We start from the raw sequence: 21,398 nt of genomic DNA, 5'->3' as shown, positions 1-21,398 counted from the left end.
TGCTGGATGGTTGACTTCCCACATCCTCCGTGAATTCAACCTGGCCTGCTCTACCTTGTTTGATATCAAGAAATCCCAGGTCAAGCTCAACCAGTACATGGCTGACTTCGCATCAAAGACCAAATGCAATGTGGAGAGGAAGGTCATCTACACTCCCAGGTTTGCAGAAGTTGACTGCTCCACGCTGATTTGGTATCGACAACAACGTGCTGCTGGTGTGCTGGTGCGCGGTACGGAGCTGAAAGTTGCCGCCAAGAAGTTCGCAAGGTTATACGACACCCCAGACTTCAAGGCATCCGAGGGTAGACTCTTCACTTTCAAGTTATGGCATGGCCTTACCAACCGTAAGGCTTATGGCGAAGCTCTGGACGCCAACGAGGAGGGAGTGGAGGAGTTTCAGCAGAAGGTGAAGGGCTTGATCATGTGGAGTAGACTGTAGCACCAGTCGAGCAGGGCAGTACTCCCGAGGTGGATGGAAAGCTGATGACAGGGAGTGCTGGAGCTCCCGTTTCATCAGCCCTCAGGACTAGTTCCTGACCATCCCCCTTTGCTGAACTTTTTCAGTGTCTCAGTTACACAGAGAGTAGGACAGCATGCTCTCCAGTACAAATTTCTCTAACTATCTTCACCAAACTACATGCACAGTACACACTACACTTCCTATTCAAAATTTACCTAAAATGGCGTCGTTATATCAAGCCTCGGAGTCCCCAGGGGGGGGGACCATAAATGCCCCCACCATCTACCCCTCTCCCGGTGACGACTCAAGGTGCCTGGAACCACTGTCTGACTCTCTTCTTCTTCATTTCTGCAACATTCGCGGCCTTTCCTCTAACTTTCGCTCTGTTGAGCACCACCTCTCCTCCTCTAAACCTCACCTTCTTTTTCTAACGGAGACTCAGCTGTCTGAGGCAACTGACAGCAAACCCTTTTCTGTATCCTCCTACTTTCTCTATACTCATTTCAAAGCCAAAGGTGGCTGTTGTGTATATATACGTAACGACTTATCTTGCTCTCGTGTTCCTGAACTTGATTCTTCTGAATTCTCCACACTCTGGCTTCGGCTTTCCTGTCATTCTCTGACTAAATATATCTGTGCTGTTTACGTATCCCCTAATTCTACTGACTATCAAAAATTCTTCGACTATCTTACTTCTACAATGGAACACATTCTATCCATTTCTCCTTTCTCTGAAATCTCCATTCTTGGAGATTTCAATGTCCACCACCACCTTTGGCTCTCCTCTCCTTTCACGGATCCACCTGGTGAACAAGCCTACATCTTTTCTATCCTTAATGACCTAGAGCAGCTTGTACAGCACCCTACCCGTATCCCTGACCGCCTTGGAGAGAGCTCCAACATACTTGACCTCTTCCTCACAACTAATCCTTCTGCTTACTCTGTTGATCTTTTCTCTCCGTTGGGCTCCTCCGATCACAACCTTATTACCTTAACCTGTCCTATCACTCCGGTACGGCCTGTGGACCCTCCAGGGAAAACGTCGTCTGTGGCATTTTGGAGCCGCAGACTGGGAGGCCCTCAGGCAGTGCTTCTTTGATTTTCCCTGGAATGATTATTGCTTCCCATGGCCGTGAGCCATCTGAGTGTGCCTTGCGCATTACGGAGGTTATTCTCTCGGGCATGGAAGCATACATTCCTTTCTCATATCCTTTGACTAACGCAAGAAAGCCTTGGTTTAATCACGCTTGTTCTAATGCTGTCCGCAACAAGGAGAGGGCCTACAAAAGGTACTGGAGCCAACCCACCCCTGAATCACATCATCTTTACGTTTCTGCCCGGAATCGTGCTAAGTCTGTCCTTCGCTCTACTAAAAATAATTTCATTCATACTAAATGCTCTCAACTCTCCAACTCGAATTCTTCCCGCTCCTTCTGGCATCTTGCCAAAAATCTTTCTAACAACTTTACCTCATCATCCTTCCCTCCTCTTTTCTACTCTGATGGTTCTGTAGCTATTTCTTCTACTGATAAAGCAGATCTCTTACCTGAACTTTCTCCTCCAATTCTACCTTAGACGATTCCGGTGCTGTTCCTCCATCACTTCCCCCCTCTGACTTCCTCATGGCTGACATTAAAATTTCTTCAGTTGATGTATTTTCTGCCATCACTGGCCTCAGTACTAACAAGGCATATGGGCCTGATGGGGTCCCTCCTGTTGTTCTCAAGAACTGTGCTTCTGTGCTTACACCCTGCCTAGGCAAACTCTTTCGTCTTTGTCTGTCAACTTGTACCTTTCCTTCTTGCTGGAAGTTTGCTCTCATTCAGCCAGTCCCAAAGAAGGGTGACCACTCCCAACCCTCCAACTATCGTCCAATTGCTTTAACGTCCTGTATTTCAAAAGTTTTTGAGTCAATTCTTAATAGAAAAATTTTAAGGCATCTTTCCTATCACAACCTTCTTTCCTATCGTCAGTATGGGTTCCGTCAGGGACACTCCACTGGCGTTCTTCTCACCTACCTTTCAGACTCCTGGTCATCCTCCTTTCGGGACTTTTGCGAAAGCTTTGCCATTGCACTTGACATCTCAAAGGCTTTCGATCGAGTCTGGCATAAATCTTTAATTTCCAAACTGCCCTCCTACGGTTTCTATCCTTCTATCTGTGCCTTCATCGCTAGCTTCCTTTCTGGTGGATTCTATAGCCGCTGTTGTAGACGGCCATCGTTCTTCTCCTAGATCTATCAACAGTGGTGTTCCTCAGGGCTCTGTCCTATCACCAACTCTCTTCCTTTTATTCATCAATGGTCTTCTAAGCTGTACATCTAACCATATCCACTCATACGCTGATGACTCCACCCTTCACCTTTCCATTTGGTTCCCATAACCCCATCTCAACAGTTACTTCAACAAACAAGGGATGAGGCTATGGCACACCTAATGTCTGACTTGGCTCGTATCTCTGACTGGGGTAAAAATAATATGGTTGTCTTTAATGCATCTAAGACTCAGTTCTTACACCTATCAACCCGATAAAATCTTCCACAGGTATACCCACTAATGTTTAATAATATTCAGCTTAATCCTGCATCATCCTTGAACATGCTTGGGGTTTCATTTACTCGGGACTTATCTTGGAAAGATCATATTACATCTCTTATAAAATCTGCTTCCAAGAGATTGGGTGTGCTAAGCCGACTCCGCTCTTTCTTTACCCCTGCGCAATTGCTGACTCTATACAGGGGTTTTATCCACCCCTGTGTGGAGTACAACTCTCATGTGTGGGGAGGCTCCCCACATACAGCTCTTCTCAATAGGGTGGAGTCAAAGGCTTTTCGTCTCATTAACTCTCCTTCTCTTACTGACTCCCTTCAACCTCTGTCTCTTCGCCGCACTGTTGCATCTTTATCTCTTTTCTATCGCTACTTTAATGGTCACTGCTCCTCTGAACTGTCTGCTTGCATTCCTCCACCTCTAAGATGGGCGCGTAGCACCCGTCTGGCAGCAAACTCTCATCCTTTTTCTGTCCAACTCTCTCATGCAAGAGTTAACCGTTACTCCCAGTCTTTCATTTATGCAACAGGTCAGCTCTGGAACTGTCTCCCTCTGTCTGTATTTCCTGCTGCCTATGATCTCCAGTCTTTCAAACGCAGTGTGTCCAGGCATCTCAAAATGATCGGATCTTGAATTTGGCTCTATATTGTATTTTGTTTTTCTCTTGGAGGGAACTGTTACTGCGGGCTCATGGCCTTTGGCTCCTTCTTCCTCGCATTAAAAAAAAAAAAAAAAAAAAAAAAAAAAAAAAGGAGGGCCTCATTCTCAGTCAAGTCTACAACGCTGATGATACTGGCCTATCACTCGCTGCCAACGGCCACTCTAGCAGAGGAGACGGAGAAGCGTGTACAGTGAGTCCTCGGTATACGAAAACTCGATGTACGAATTTTCAATGGTATGAATGCGATGAATGTAGGACAAATTCCACAATACGAAAAGCCTCTGTCTCGATGGTATGAAAAGCGATATGAGAGGAAATACGAAAAATTCAAAATGGGCGTGCTGCACAGCACCACGCTCGCTTGCGGTGAGAAAACGAACTAACCCCTCTCTGGTAAACACATTTTCGCGCGCTTCTCAGTCGAGTCACATCCGTCCTCTCCTTTCAGCTTCGCTGTACGTTACGCTGTTTTTAGCTGTTCTTCACCATTTCATATTTTCACCATGCCTCCCAAGCGCCCTGCATCATCTCCAGCTTCCGGGGAACCAGCTGCAAGGAAGAAACAGCATCATACTCTCACTCTTGAGAGGAAATTGGAAATAATAAGATGTCACGAGGAGGGGCAGGGAGTCTCGGAGATTGGGCGAGCTTTAGGCCTTGCACCATCTAACACTACAGTACTAATACTACAGTAATCAGCTGTATGTTTTATTTTTTAATGTCTGTACAATAGTATAGTACTGTATACATGTATTGCATACTTCAAAATAGGAGGGGTAAAGTTTAAGTGGGGGGTCCAATGGGGTCCTGGAATGCATCCCTCCCTTTCTATGTATATTTCAATGGGGAAAATCATTCCGATATACGAAATTTCACATTACGAAAGTTTTTTTTGGTCTCTATCCCTTTCGTATATCGAGGACTCACTGTACCTGCCCGCAAGCTCTCAAAGCAATGGAATTCTGCTTTGTGTTGAGCCAATGCTAACGGCATGCACCGGCTCAAGCCCGTTATTGTTGGCCATGCAAAGCAGCCTCAGTGCCTTCGTGGGGTGATGGATGCTCTTCCTGTCGTGTGATACCATCCCGTGAAGGCTTGGTTCACACCCAAGATCTTCAAAGACTGGTTTCACCAGCATTTCGACAAGGAGGTCATCCATAATTATACGAAGACACTGGGAATCCTGCGCGACCAGGTAAAGGCCCTCCTTCTTCTGAACAATGCACCTGCGCATCTGTCCGACAAGGAGTTGGTGGCTAAGAATGGCCGTATTAGGTGCTTGTTTTTGCCACCTAATATGACTGCTCTCATCCAACCAACGGACCAAGGAGTGATTGTGGCAACGAAAGGGCTGTACTGTCAGAAGTTCCTGGACAAGGTGATGGTTGTTCTCGAGGACAAGGACGAGCACAGGGAGGGACAGGACACGCGAGGCCAGCAGACTTTGGAAAACCGTTGCTACAACATCAAGTCAGCCATCTACAACTGGGCCAGTACATGGATGGAAGTTTCTGTCAAGACTCTGGAAAGTGGTTGGTCTCATCTGCTTCTCAGAGCGGATGTGGCGCACGACTTTCCAGGTTTTGACATGGATGACGTCCATGCACGTCTTCGTGCGGCAGGCGATGATGTTGGTGTGGATGAAGTGCGTGAGTGGTTGGATGACGACGAGGGCGATCTTGGGTATCAGATCGTATTTATATCAAGATCGCATCTTCAGTTGCCGGTACTCCGAAGAGGACAGTGACGATGATGCAGACTCCTCTCAGTACGCCACTACTCCAGCCATCCACAGCTGAGCGCACTCTGGGAGCACGTCGTTTGTTCTTGACTACCTAGAACACCTGGACTGCGACAGGGAGATGGGACCCCTGGGACATGTGAAGGAAGTGCACACTTTCGGGAAGCACATCATCACTTGCCAGAATTGCCGTTTCTTAAATCAATCAACCACTGACAGTTTCTTTAGGCCTGTGACACCCACCGTGTCCAGCCCTAGCTCCACACCACTGCCTCCTCAAGAAAGGCCTCCACCTCTGAGCCACAGCCCAGCTCATCGACCATGGTGGAGTCACCACTGGACATGAGTTTGTGCCTGTCTGCAGTGGGTAGTCCACCACCACATCCCAGCGACGTGCCCCTCAGCCACCTGCAACACCTACTTTCAGACTCTGACAGCAAATAAACAACAAGAACTCGCCACTAGACCATACGGAATTTACAGTGTTGTGGATTGTCTATCTATCTATCTGTTGCCAGACGCCATAATCCCGTAAGGGGTGGCCATTTGACTTTGAGTAAAGAACATAATGTACAGTACGATGTTAAGGATTTAGAACTCAGAGTGCAAATGGCTTAAGTGCAGAGTGCAACAGTGGTGAGTTTCAAGTGCAGTAGAGCGCGTGAGAAAAGAATGCGAAGTGTTAAGAAATCAGAATTCGGAGTGCAAAGGCTTAAGTGCACAGAGCAACACTGGTGAGTTTCAAGTACAGAAGAGTGCAAGTGAGAAAAGAATGTGCAGTGTTAAGAAATTAGAATGAAGAGTGGAAAGAATTAAGTGCAGTGCAACAGTGGATTACTGTAGGTGCTGCACCTTATTACTGTCAGGATCTGAGAGGAGGAAGATTATTCATTGCAACAGCCACAGACTTTGTGTAAGTATCCTGAATACTGCTAAATATTTTCCATACTCACCTCTAAATCCTCATTCTTTGGTTCATTTTCATTTATTTCATGCTTTATGTCCCTTATTAGTGTGAACAGGGTCTTAAATAGATGCTATGAATGTCCAGCAGGGAGTTATGTAGGTGGTTTTCTGAGTTAGGCTGGGTTAGGGTCCATAAGTACCAGTCCGGACATGCCATTGGCAGTATTACATTGGATATTAAAGGAATTACTGTACTTAACTGATAGAGTCAATTCAAATGCTGTTCCGTTAAAAAGGAGCGTCAAATCCTTGGTCACGCGCTTCTCCCCACAAAATTCATCCAGCCAGCTCGATCTCTTGTCAGACCTTTAGCCTCACCAACTTCCATACTTCTCTTCCTAACACTCATCCACCATATCTCTCCACCTTCTTGGCCTACCTTGCCTCCTCCTTCCTTCAAATTCACTCGGATATACCTCATTCACCACTCTATTGTCATCTATTCTCTCATGACCACACCATCTCAGTTCCCTCACTTTGATTCTGGTGTCCGCAGACTTCCTCACTCTGCATCTTTCACAAATCACATTATTTCGTATCCTATCCACTCTCTGTACTCCACATACATTCCTCAACTGTCCCATCTCCATTGCTATTACTCTTGACTTTCATTTTCATGCAACACCATAGCCTCACACCTGTGTGTTAAAGTTAGTACTATCAGTCCTTCATGTAAGCCTTGTGCAGCTGCAACACTCAAGAATCTGTTTCTTATTATGGCCTTCATAGCACCAACTTCTTTCTTTCCTTGTGTCACTCCACTTTTTGCTTCTTTTGCACATTTTCCTCTCTTTTCTATGACTGTACCCAGGTATTTGAATTCTCTCACCAATTCAAGTATCTCTCCATTCACTGTAATACCACACTGAGAGTCACCTTCGCTGTCAGTAACCATCAGTTTACTATTTTCTACGTTTACTCTCAAGGCACAACACTCACAGACATCTACAAAACTCTGCACTAGTCTGCCAAGCTCTTGTCTGGTATTTGCAAGTAGTACTGCATCATCAGCATACATAAAATTTGAGATATTCCATCCATACTCATTGATAGGGTTAGGCATATGACAGAGGAGCTAGTTGGAGAAGAACAAGGGGGATTTAGGAAGGGAAAAGGGTGTGTAGATCAGATATTTGTTCCAAGATGTTTAGTGGAGAAGTATCTAGAGAAGGGAAGGAAAGTGTATGCTGCCTTCATGGACTTGGAGAAAGCTTATGACAGAATAGATAGGCAAGGTATGTGGAAGGTATTAAGAATATATAGAGTGGAGGGGAAATTGTTGAGTGCTGTGAAGAGTATGTACGAGGGAGCTAGGGCTACGGTGCGAGTGGATGGTGAGCTGAGTGAGTTCTTTGATCTCAATGTGGGACTGAAACAGGGGAGTGTGATGTCTCCATGGCTGTTTAATATATATATGGATGGGGTTGTAAAGGAGGTGCAAGGTAGGGCAGTGGATGTGGGGGTGGCCCTAATGAATGAGGGTGAGATTTGGAAGCTTCTGGTGTTGCTGTTTGCTGATGATACAGTATTGTTGAGTGAAGATGAATGGGAGTTGCAAGGTTTGGTGAATGAATTTGGGACAGTGTGTAGGAGGAGGAAGCTGAAAGTTAATGTAAACAAAAGTAAAGTTATGGTGTTTGAGAGGAATGAAGTCACAGAGTGTGCAGTGAGGTTGGATGGCAAGGATATGGAGAATGTGAGTGCATTCAAGTACTTGGATAGTGTGATGAGTAAGGATGGAACTCTGGGGGATGAAGTACGTGAAAGGGTACAGCAGGGAAGAAAGGTTGTTGGTACACTGAAAGCAGTAATGAGAAATAGGGAGGTGAGTATGGAAGTTAAGAAGTCACTGCATGAAGGTATTGTGATCCCTACCCTGACGTATGGAAGCGAGGCGTGGACCTTGCAAGAGGGGAACAAGTCAAGAGTGAGAGCAGTGGAAATGAGTTACTTGAGAGGAGCATGTGGAGTGACGTGGAGGGACAGGTTGACGAATGAAGAAGTGAAGGAACGTTGTGGGGTAGATGTGGATGTGGTTGAAAAGATTAGGAGAAATACACTGAGGTGGTTTGGACATGTGGAGAGAATGGAGAATGAAAGACTGACTAAGAGGGTGTATGTAGGTGAAGTGGAGGGAGGGAGACGGAGGGGTAGACCGAGGATGAGGTGGAGGGATGGAGTTGAGAGGTATATGAGGGAGGGGGGGGTGAGTTGGGGGGAGGGGAGTCAAATGGTGGGTGACAGAGTGACTTGGAGGCGTTTTGTCTGCGGCCACCCTTTGCGGGATTAGGGCGTCGGGCTATAGATAGCTAGATAGATAGACCATTCATTACCAATGCCATCTCTCTCTCTCCACTACTGGTGCTTTTACTTCTCTCATCACCCCATCCATATATACATTGAATAACCATGGGGACATCACACAACCTTGTTGCATGCCCACATGACTGTAAACCATTCACTTAGATGCTCATTTACCATTAATACATTACTATACAACTTTATTACCGGTAATACTGTATTTGCAAAATATTTGCATGACAACATGCGAAAGCAAATATCGAAAAGATATGCAAATACTGTATTTGCAAATGCGAATGCGAAGGTGAATATTCAGACCATCACTAATCCATACATTCTCAAAGCACTTCATACAAATAGCACTGAACGAAGTACAGTATAGACGAAATTACAGGTACTGTTAATTATCATTCGATAATTTACCAGTTAGTTCTTGTGCCATTTCCTTAACACGTTTGTCATATGTGAGGAAAGTCGACTGCTCCTGCTTCATGCTCTCCATCTCTGTGCCAAGACGTGCCACCTCTGTTCCAACCTCACTCATCTTGGTTCGCAGCAAACCCAGAAAGTAGCTTTTGTCCTGCACCTAAATCAACAAATGGAGCTGTCAGAGGATGCATTTGTACCACAGATGACTGCACACAAACAATGAACAATAAGCATGGAAGAATTGTCTACATGCATACACATCTGTACTCATGGGCACACAAATTTAGGGATAGAAAAAATATATATTCTAGTTGCTTGTAATCTCCTTTAACTAAATAACTAAATTCTGTAATAATATCTGAGTTCTCTTCTTGGCAATGGGAGACTTAAAGACCTTTGAAATAAATAAAATATCATGATATCTGATGCCTGACCTGGCGCTGAGGCCCCCTAGAGCTGGTCTTCATCCCGCTGAGGCCTTGCTGGGTGATGGGACGATCCACCACACTTATCTGAGGAAATGGTCAAAATAAGGTACAGATACATGTAGTCTTCCCTCCTTAATCCTTTCACTGCTGTCAGTCATTGTTACTGTTGCTGCTTAACCCTGGTCTGTCTGGCCATGCAGACCTGTGGACCATAAGTAATCAACACTTCTGCAGGGCCATCCCACAGGTTCAGTACAGTACATACATTATGCTGAGATCCAGTGCCCCCTTGTGGTAGAAAGTGCCTCACTCAGGACTTTCCCAAAGTGAGGTGCCTGGAAATATAAAGAGGTTTGGTTCCCAGATGAATGCTGCAGCTGTTCCATCTTGAGTGCTCAGTGCCACCACATACAGGCTCCTTATCAATGTCACAGCTATTGGTATACTTGGGGTTCAGGTCAACACTATATGTTTTTCATCTGATATCAATCCCAGTGGCCAAAGACTTTAAAAATCTCCAGAGTAACCCACCTGCTGTTGTTGGGGCATGTAAAACTTTATTTAGGATAACACAAATTTTTTTTTTTTTTTTTTTTTCCACAAAGTAATCCCATTAGCCAATGGGTTAGAACTGTTTAATGATGTCCAATTACTGTATTAAACAGGTTATGAAATTAAGCTACTTCCTTAATAAAAGCTGCATGTGATTTATTATCAAGGTGTTTTAAAGTTAGAAGCTTTTAACCCCTCATGCATGACCAGATGGATGTCTTACTTAAAAACAGTACTGTACATAATATAATATAGGGAAGCTACAATTAATCTCTCAAACATTTCTGTTGTTTTCTATACATTATAGTGTATACTTTTCTCAATCATTTGTTGCACTCTCCTTAAAATAATTTTTCTGAACATCTTTCCTGGCAAGTTCACAGAATAATTTCTGTACAATTCTTACATTTTTCTTTCCTTTTACTGTACAATCTTTCTCGTTATTCAACTCTTTTGATACAACTCCTACCTCTCACACTTCTTGACAAATCCTATGTCTGACAATTACAATTTGTTCAATCTTCATATTACAGAATCTTAGCTATGTCAATTTCACACCTCCTCCCACCCACAATTTTACTCATATAGTGTAAATTTTTTACACCACCCTATCTATATCCACTTTCTCCATTTGACCATACCAGCTATGCATGCTTTAGACTTTCCTACTTTACATCTTTCCAGAATCTATATTTCTTATCCTATCCAACCTATGCACTATTTACACTGCTCTCATTCCTGGTTTTCCATGCCATACCAATGGGTAAGTCTCACACTCGTATGCCAACTATAAGTATTAACACATTTTGCAGCCTATATACTCAGCTTTCTGTTTTGTTATCAAGGCCTACATAGACCAGCTACATATCTAACCTGTGCTACTGCACTTTCAGTTTCATACTTTCCTCTTTTTTCTATCGCTGCACCAGTGTACACATACAGTACTGAAAATCTTTCACCAATTCAAGTTGCTCACCATTCATCAGTACCTCATACTGTTAGTCATTTCCTTCAACAATCAACACTTTAAGCTTATCTACTGTAAATTTACATTTGGATCTCACTGATCACAGACATTCACTAAACTCTGAACCAGCTTTCGGAAATTTCTTTCATTATTAGCTAAAAAAGTACAGCATCATCTACATATGCAAGATGTAAAACATGGCAACATTTCCATTTAGTGCAACTCTGTCAGGGAAGTAGAGTAAATTTTGTTGTTGATCAACCCCAGTCTGTCTGGCCAAGCAGACTCATTAACCACAGCAATGCCATCCTGTGCAGTGAGCTGATGTTTCCTTGTGGTTGACAACGCCTTGCCAAAGCACTGTGCTGTATGGAAAAAAGTGTGATGGTTTGGTTCCTGGTTGGAAGCCACATCTACATCTCCACCCGGTTAACAGGGGCACCATAGGAGGCTCTATTTCACCGCATAATCTGGTTATATGGTTATCCCCTGTATTGTAAATAGTTTCCTGGGGTACAGGAAGCCATTAAGTTTGTCACTCAGTGTTGAGCCAATCTGAGTGGTAAGATGAGTAAGAAAAAGTTACAGGGAGGAAAGGGTGAGGTAGGATGAGAGAAGGGCAGACACAAAAGGATAAAGTGAAGGAAGATGTAGGCAGCACTACATCAAGTGGGCTGATGATGGTCACCACCACCTACCACTACATTAAATGCATCCTAGGAGGAGGCCGTAGCACGGGCCGAACAGGGCAGTACTCCCGAGGGGAATGGGAATGCTGGTGATAGGGAGAGCTGGAGCTCCTGTTTCACTAGCTATCTAACCATCCCCCTTTGCTGACCTTTTCAGTGTGACAGTAACATGGAGAGTAGACCAGCATAGTCTCCCAAACATTACCTCTAACTATCTATGCACTACACCACATGCACTTTACATTTCACACAACGTATCCCACTACCTTAGAGGGGGTGGCGCCAGCAAGAGCAAGCGGCCAGAAACTTGCCCCCGCTACCTAGTGGCGGACTTCTGGGGAGGCGGGCGGGGGTTCCGCCGGCATAGATCATGGGTCCAGGCGAGATGGGGCTCGGGCCTGTGCTAGAGGGTACAGGGGCATTGCGGTTCCCAGGCTGCCGCTTCCGCCCAATAGAGAGGGGCCCGAACCTGGGAGTAAAGCGTCCCCAGGAGGCTGCCCTATCAGTGGGTGTATAATGGCGGGATAGTTGCAGTGCCAAGACGCGCTTGGAGGGTGTCCCTGCAGCTGTCCTGGCAGGGTGCCCCGAGGCCACTACCACAGCCACTGGTAAGCTGGTGGGTTAGGGGTCCCAGATCCATTGCCTGGACCTGGGATTGTGCGGTGAGTGGGACCTGTGCTGTGTCTGTCCCCATTTATTAATACTGAAGATGACAAAACAAAAAAAGGTTTCAAAGCAAGCCTGAGGGACAGTAAATCACCCATGGGGATGAGGTGGGTTCATGGAATGTGGGAAGTTTGAGGGGAAGAGCAAGGGAAGTCGTTGAGGCATTCAGTAGGAGGTGGGTGGACGTGGCGTGTTTGCAGGAAGTCCGGTACAGGGGTGGATCAGCCAGAAAGATTGTTGGGAAGGACTGTTGCTATAAGTTGTTTTGGCAGGGGAGGACAGATGGATATGGAGGTGTTGGTGTGATGGTTGTGGAGAAATGGGTGGAATATGTTATGAATGTTTTGAGAGTAAGCGATAGGATATTGGTTGTGAAAATTCTGTTGGGAAGAAAGATAGCTGTGATTATATCGGCATATGCTCCACAGGCAGGATTGGATGAATCAGAGAAAGATAGATTTTGGGATGATTTAATACGTGTAGTGGGTGGTATGCGGGATGATGAGATAGTGATTTTGGGAGGGGACTTAAATGGTCATGTAGGTGAAGCAGCCCAAGGTTATGAAGGAGTGCATGGGGCTGTGCATATGGTCTAAGGAATGCAGAAGGGGAAAGGATACTAAGTTTGGGGAGGCAACGGACATGATTGTGTGCAACACATATTTTAGGAAAAGAGACAGTAGGTTAATTACGTATGAGTCTGGGGGAAATAGCAGTCAGATAGATTATTTTCTGGTTAGGAGGGCCGATAGGAGGTTAGTGAGGGATGTTAAAGTTATAGGAAGTGAGGAGTGTGTGCAGCAGCACAAACTACTGATTTGTGATATGGTGCTTAAAGAACAAATGATGAAAAAGAGGACTTATGTACCTAGGAGGAAAATATGGAAGCTGAAAACCAAGTAGAAAGGGATGCCTTCTATAGCAAGTTGAGGAGAGTGGTGGCTGAACAGGGAGCTGTAGACAGAGGCGTTAATGAACAGTACAGAGCCCTCAAGAACAATTTCTTGAGAGTTACTGATGTAACATGCGGCTATTGGACAAGAGGACCACCAAGACATAAAGCAACTTCATGGTGGGATGAGGGTGTAGAAGCTGCAATTAAGGAGAAAAGAAGGCTTTTCCGGGAATGGAAAAGGGTGGTAGCAAAGAGGAATATTTGGCTGCCAAGCGTTTAGGGCTAGGAGAGAGGTATACAGGGCAAAGTCTGAGTCACAGAGACAATTACTTGATAACCTAAATCATGGGGAAAGGAAAAATATATTTAGGGTGGCAGGTCAGGTGAAGAGGGATAATCGGGATATCATAGGTGAGCAGTGTGTGAAGAATGATGAAGGAAGGGTAGTGGTGAACAGTGAGGATATTAAAGATGCATGGAGAGAGCATTATAACCGGTTGTTGAATGAGGAGTTTGACTGGGACGGAAGGTTTGGAGCCAGCAGATCCAGTGTCTGGCCCTTGGCCTTTGATTGATACTGTTACTGTGAGTGAGGCAATAGGCAGGATGAGGGTAGGGAAGGCAGCAGGTGTGTCTGGGTTGACTGCTGAAATGTTGAAGGCCTCAGGCGATATAGGGGTGAGTTTAGTCACTGACCTGATAAATAGGATTATTTATGAGTGTGTTGTCCCAGATGATTGGCTGAAGAGTGTAATTGTAAATGTGTATAAAGGGAAGGGTGATGCCCTGGAAAGAGGGAATTATAGAGGTATAAAGCTTTTAGATCAGATAATGAAGGTAATGGAGAGAGTTTTAGAAGGTATGATTAGAGAAAGAGTGAATATTGATGAGATGCAGTTTGGGTTTATGCCAGGTAGGGGGACCACTGATGCCATATTCACTGTTCGACAGCTTCAGGAAAAATATATTGGTAGGAGAAGGGATCTTTATTTTGTTTTTGTTGATTTGGAAAAGGCCTTTGACAGAGTCCCTAGAGAGGTGGTGAAGTGGGCAATGAGAAAGCTTGGCTTGGAGGAGTGGCTGGTTAGGGTGGTTATGGCCATGTATGTGGGTGCTCACACCCAGGTGAGAGTGAATGGAGATTTGAGTGATGAGTTTTCCGTGAATGTTGGTGTGCATCAGGGGTCAGTCTTGAGTCCCATGTTGTTTATCATGGTACTGAAGCCCTTTCACGTGACTTTAGAAACGGACTCCCGTGGAGTTGTTGTATGCTGATGATTTGGTGTTGATTGCAGAGAATGAAAGGGGGAGGCGGAGGAAAGGTTTAGGAAGTGGAGAGATGGTATGGGGCAAAAGGGTTTAAGGGTAAATGCAGATAAAACAAAAGTGATGATATCTAGGGTTGGTGGCGGTACTGTCAAAGACGAGGGAGAGTGGCCATGTGCAGTTTGCCACAAGGGCGTGGGAAGTAATTCCATCTTGTGCGGTGTGTGTGATAAATGGGTGCATAAGAGATGTAGTGGTATCAGAGGTAGATCACAGATAATGCTGATTTTATGTGTACGGCGTGGCCGGGGTGAGCAGGTGGAGACTGCCAGACGTGAAAGAATTGAACCTGCTGGTGAATCTCTTGAGTGTGTGGAAGAGTTTTGTTATTTAGGAGACATGTTGTGTGCTGGAGGTGGGGCTGGAGCTAGCTCTGTGGCTAGGGTGAGAAGTGGTTGGAAGAAGTTCAGGGAGCTCTTGCCTCCTCCTGACATTGAGGGGGCTCTCCTACGTGCTAAGGGGTCTTTGTATGCAGCGTGTGTTAGGGAGTGTAATGCTGTATGGCAGTGAGACCTGGGCAGTGAAGGAGGAAGACATTCGCCGGCTCAGACGTACAGAAATGACAATGATTAGGTGGATGTGCAGTGCGTCCCTGCGTCCAAGGCCTGGAGGGGCTGGGTTCACAATGGAAGAGTTGAGAGGTAGGATGGGACTGGAGTGTATTGGTGTTGTGATGAGGAGAGGTAGATTGAGGTGGTTTGGACATGTGGAGAGGATGGGGGATGATAGTTGGGTGAGGAAGGTGAGAAGTGTTAATATTGGGGGTGGGGTTATGAGGGGTAGACCGAGAAAGACATGGGACGAGGTCATTAAGTGTGACCTTAGGGTTAAGGGACTGAACAGGGAGGCTGCAATGGATCGTGCAGCATGGAGAGCCGCCATTAGGTGACCAAGGCCGACACATGCAAGCATGTTGGAGCCTTTAAAAACGAAAACGAAAACTATAAAGTACATGGCTCCAATGCAACTTTTGCTTCAATTAGGCAAATAAACAACATCAAAAGTGAAACGCAGTTTCTCAGAAGCGACTCACAGGTGTGTTGAAGCCAATGCCAGTAGCCACACCAGTGCGAGTGCCTGGGCGCTGGAGGGACGCTGATGAGAGGAGGCGTGAGGCTGTACCGGGGGCACCACGTAAAGCTGCACTCACAGGCCGTGCTGTTACTGGCCTTCCAGAGGTGGTTGGTCGGCTTGACCCATCCGCCTGGGGAGTGATGGCCTGTTGACGTGGTTGTGGCATGAAGTTTATGATAAATTGCAAATTCATATCTCTATGGAAGGACATGTACCCTCTGTAGGCTTCATGTTAATGAAACTGGCAAGGGTCAAGTTGCTTGAAAAATACTACTTGGGATGATAAAGTGAATTCGATTTGGAATTATGCAAAACTAGTGAAATTTAAGCATGAACACAATTATTGCATTAAGCATGCTGTTAGACAGATAGTACTGAACACTGATAAACATGTCAAACAAATGAAACTTGCTTTCTAAGAAAAAAAAAAAAGTAGCAACTGTTTATGAAACAGTGTTACTGTACTGTACAGCAGCTATTAAACACAGCAACAACTAGAATATGCAAGCTGGTTAAGTTGTGCAATATAATGTACATCAAAAGAAACTGCAAACCTACAATGTACATATTCATGACTATCAAAATCATAAAGTTACTGGTATCCAGAAAACTGTCTAAAGACCACAACTAATTTACACATACTGAACATAAATAACTACTGTACCTTCCTACAAATCAGAAAAAAAACTAATAAAAAAATTATCTACTGTAGAACTGTACTAACTTTAAACTTCTGTAAAAAAAAAAAATAAAATAACTGAAATAACTTTATACTTCTATACATTACTGTAATGAATTCATTCCATATGGGGTAAACAAACTGAAGCAATAAAATGTACCAAGACACTAACCTGACGTGTGGTGGGCCGCTCCCCATAGGATGACATCTGCCGCATGTCTGACTTGTCTGTGTAGCTAACTGATTGTGAGGAAGAATGAGCTCCACCAACACCACCACCACTCCGAGTCACTGGACGCTCACTGTTCCAACCTACACATGGAAAGAATTAAGAATATAATCATTACTCTCAAACTGCCAGCAATAATGAAACTGCACATTCAACATAATGGTCAATATCTCCATATTAGTAAGTACAGATGTTAACATGAATTAAAAAAAAAAAAAAAAAAAACTATGTTTACTTAAATACAGAGCCATGCGAAGCACTTTGTGAAGCTCTTGCTGGAACTGAGGACAAGTTATTGTCACATGCAATGTGCTTTAGACTCCTGTTTAAGAGCTTCATTCATAGTTATATTTCCTGAATTATACTTCCTGAATGTAACATTATCACATTGTGTCACAAAAAGCTTCAATTAGTGCATTACAAACACATCGACAGAATAAGTAATAAACTGTCAAGATAAATTGTGTTTAAAATAGTCTCTCCTTTTCTGCTTAGGTTCCTAGATTATTCCATGAGTACAACACAAATACTGTACTGTGCGCTGTACAGAGTTGGGAATAACTCAAGTTCATTCAGTGCATGGTCATCACATCAACCACAAACAAACTGCATAATCATCACTGCAAACTGCTTAGTGCCTGTCTTGTTTATCTGGAATGATTTTGCACTACTTTAAATTCAGAATTATTCAATGTAATTTTCATTAATTCAAAACTGCAATAAGGCTTGTTTCAGATGGTGTAAGGATATCACATCTAAAAATGAACCATGATTACGGTAGACAATGTATCAACACACTTCTGTAACTATAATTCAACACCATAGAAGGTTAAATGCATATCCTTTCATTTTCTGCAGTCTTAAAAGAACTTTCAAATAAGCATGAACCTGCAATACTGGTGTTCCAGGTCGGTGGTCAATTGTAACTGGTGCATTAAATTCACATCTAAGAAGACAACTGCAAAGTTGTTGGGTTCCAGTGAGCTTCAGGTGTTGGATGTATCCTGCATTTACCTGGCATACCTTTGCCCCGAGTGTTAGGTCGATCTCCTGCTGACGACTCTAAGAACCGCTTCCCTGCAGACCAACATAACACCACAGTCCCAGTGCTGCTAAACTCTACCCAATGCTCATGGTACAGGATTTTTTTTTTTAAAATTCCCATTACAGAATTATTTGAATTCATATTTTTTCAGGCTCTTATTGTATAAATACAGTACATATATATATATATATATATATATATATATATATATATATATATATATATATATATACACAGTATATCCTTCAAAAAATTTGAACAACAAAAAAAATCTTGATTTTTACATTTAGTAAAAAATATAACTCCAACACTGATGACAACAAAATGAAGGTTAATACAGTACGAAATAATTGCAACTTCTTGATAACATATATGACTGGTTATAACAGTGATACAAAAGTTCTTTACAGAGGCTTCCATTACAAGCAATGAATACAGCATTCTATGAAGCAGCAGCATTTAGAATAAGTATAAAATTATAGTAGCTACTGTATACATACAGTACACAGTTGTCATTTAATGAACCAAAAAGAAGTTAACTTTATCACTGGTACAGGAGCAACTATACTTATGCTACTTTGCAAATCAAAGCAGAAATGTAAGATTTTAAACCTGAGATGACCAAGTCCAGTACTGTACAAGTGTCACATGGCTATTTGTAGATACTGTACAGGCATAGCGTACCTGAAGTGACCGGCCGCTGGTCATACAGGATTCCAAGTTCCTCACGATTCACAGGCACCTCATCCATACTATCTTCAACGACTCTCTCAAACCTTTCAATCTCTTCTTTCTGGCTGCTAGTGAAATGTAGCTCTAATAAAGAAAGATTACAAAAATATGCGAATGAGAAAAAATCCTGTACGAGCAACTTCACTGAGTATAAGTCAGTACTTTTCACAGTTTACTGTGGTATCACTGATTAATAAACGCTGAACATTTTTAAAATATGTGCACTGCGTTGTACTCAGCATCATCACAGAAAATACTCTTACCCATGAACACACTGAAACCACTGCACCAGTACTGTAGTCACTGATTTTCTATATCTATCTATCTATTTATCTATCCACCTATCTATCTATCTATCTACTGAATCTACCTATCTCTCTATAAAGTTAAATAAATTTTTCCCTGCAGTACACTGACCATCATACATCAACATATTTCCATCATCATTATCCTGATTGAACTTCTCACTACTTTATTATAAGGTAGGTAATGTTCAGAAATAGGAAAAAGAAAACACAGAAATGGGAGAAAATATCAACAAAACACCCATAAAATGGGCAATATTCTTGGTTCTATCACACAGGTGAAACCAGCCATGCTCTGCATCTATCTAAAGCCCGATACCTTTCCCACAAGGCATAGTCTCTGGTAGGGTTGGCATGCTCAATATGTTTTATTTTCTTCAGTTAATCCTCCAATGTCATTTGGATGTGTGCCATTATATTAATATCTTGCTTCCTCACACATTCACCTCACAGATATCAACCCTTCCTTCAACCTTAACCCTTCATACGCCGGGTAAAAAAACATAACCTGGAATGCCATGTAGGGTCTTGAAAGACCCCAACTTAATATTTGGATTTCTGCCATATGCACAAAGTTACAAATGTTAAATTTTGTAAATATATTATCCAGGACATGGTATGTGTAGCCAATCCACCATATGTCACTTTTGTGTTTTATTTTTATTTTTTGGTGTGTGTTTTTTAATGAAAGTAAAATTTTTATGATTTTCTTAAAATTTTTGAAAGTTTGCACATGTAACGAATAATGTGGCATATATTTTTAGGTTACATCATTCTTTTTCCTTCAGTATGCTCTTAACATAATAAAATAAATGTATTGTCAGTTATAATAAAATAGAAAAAAAAACAATCATGAAAATAAAATGATGCAAAAAAAATTGGGTTGAATCTATGTTCAGAACATAAACAGGATTGACATTTATATTTGGAAAACCCCTGAATGATTTACAAATCAAGTAAACATAAACATGACTGACATATTCATAATCAAAAAACCTCTGAATGATTTTAACATCAGATAAATCACTGCAGGTGTCAATATCAGTATCAGGAATGGGAGGTTCTTCTACGATTCTCCCCCGCTGACTGTAGAACATCTCAACATTCAGTGACAAGGTCAATGATATCTAGAATCTGGAAAAAAAAAAAGTTACACGGAATGCTAGGCGCTAGGCGGGGTACCAGATAACCCCCAAAGAAATCTGCACCCTCCTAACTCCTGAACTATTAGAGTCATCCCACTCAATTGTTGTGTGCTTATACACTGGCCAAAGACAAACAAAGTCATGGTTCGCCAGATCCCTGAAACAATAAGTGGCTGCATGGCATCATTTGAAAAATGTGTTGGGGTCCATCTGACCCCTCATGATGTATGAAGGGTTAAATCTCACACAGCTTGATATATATGCCCTCTTCACTACCCTCATACCATTCTCAGACTCTGACCATGTCTGTAAGTGCACACTCTTTAACTATTTGGCCAAAAGACTTCCATAATCCAAATCCTCTCTCATCGTTTTCGTTTTTAAAGGCTCCAACATGCTTGCATGTGTCGGCCTTGATCACCTAATGGCGGCTCTCCATGCTGCACGATCCATTGCAGCCTCCCTGTTCAGTCCCTTAACCCTAAGGTCACACTTAATGACCTTGTCCCATGTCTTTCTCGGTATACCCCTCATAACTCCACCCCCAATATTAACACTTCTCACCTTCCTCACCCAATTATCATCCCCCATCCTCTCCACATGTCCAAACCACCTCAATCTACCTCTCCTCATCACAACACCAATACACTCCAGTCCCATCCTACCTCTCAACTCTTCCATTGTAAACCCAGCCCCTCCAGGCCTTGGACGCAGGGACGCAATGCACATCCACCTAATCATTGTCATTTCTGTACGTCTGAGCCGGCGAATATCTTCCTCCTTCAATGCCCAGGTCTCACTGCCATACAGCATTACACTCCTAACACATGCTGCATACAAAGACCCCTTAGCACGTAGAGAGACCCCTCTCAATGTCAGGAGAGGCAAGAGCTCCCTGAACTTCTTCCAACCACTTCTCACCCTAGCCACAGAGCTAGCTCCAGCCCCACCTCCAGCACACAACATGTCTCCCAAATAACAAAACTCTTCCACACACTCAAGAGATTCACCAGCAAGTTCAATCCTTTCATGTCTGACAATCTCCACCTGCTCACCCCGGCACGCCGTACACATAAAATCAGCATTATCTCGCAGTCTACCTCTGATACCACTACATCTCTTATGCACCCATTTATCACACACACCGCACAAGATGGAATTACTTCCCATGCCCTTGTGGCAAACTGCACATGGCCACTCTCCCTCGTCTTTGACAGTACCGCCACCAACCCTAGATATCATCACTTTTGTTTTATCTGCATTTACCCTTAAACCCTTTTGCCCCATATCATCTCTCCACTTCCTAAACCTTTCCTCCGCCTCCCTTTCATTCTCTGCAATCAACACCAAATCATCAGCATACAACAACTCCCACGGGAGTCCGTTTCTAAAGTCACGTGAAAGGGCTTCAAGTACCATGATAAACAACATGGGACTCAAGACTGACCCCTGATGCACACCAACATTCACGGAAAACTCATCACTCAAATCTCCATTCACTCTCACCTGGGTGTGAGCACCCACATACATGGCCATACCCACCCTAACCAGCCACTCCT

General features: G+C 43.5%; 1 protein-coding gene across 1 annotated transcript in view; it reads right to left on the bottom strand.

The window, feature by feature from the left end:
• The window catches only part of LOC145393422 (intraflagellar transport protein 74 homolog), a 52,885-nt gene extending 36,227 nt beyond the window's left edge, over positions 1–16,658 (bottom strand). Inside the window, exons 1-4 of the mRNA XM_080267518.1 lie at positions 16,556–16,658; positions 15,664–15,849; positions 9,542–9,619; positions 9,102–9,264 (exon numbers count right to left, since the gene is read on the bottom strand). Of these exons, the coding sequence (XP_080123644.1) occupies positions 9,102–9,264; positions 9,542–9,619; positions 15,664–15,849; positions 16,556–16,600 (472 nt within the window). The 5' untranslated portion in view covers positions 16,601–16,658. The remainder of the gene's footprint in view (positions 1–9,101; positions 9,265–9,541; positions 9,620–15,663; positions 15,850–16,555) is intronic.
• Between the last annotated feature and the right edge of the window lie 4,740 nt (positions 16,659–21,398).

This window comes from Coenobita brevimanus, chromosome 24 (genome assembly GCF_032717465.1).
Source record: "Coenobita brevimanus isolate Jiangsu-jjx chromosome 24, ASM3271746v2, whole genome shotgun sequence".
Taxonomy (NCBI): domain Eukaryota; kingdom Metazoa; phylum Arthropoda; class Malacostraca; order Decapoda; family Coenobitidae; genus Coenobita; species Coenobita brevimanus.
This window is presented reverse-complemented; position numbering and strand designations above follow the sequence as displayed.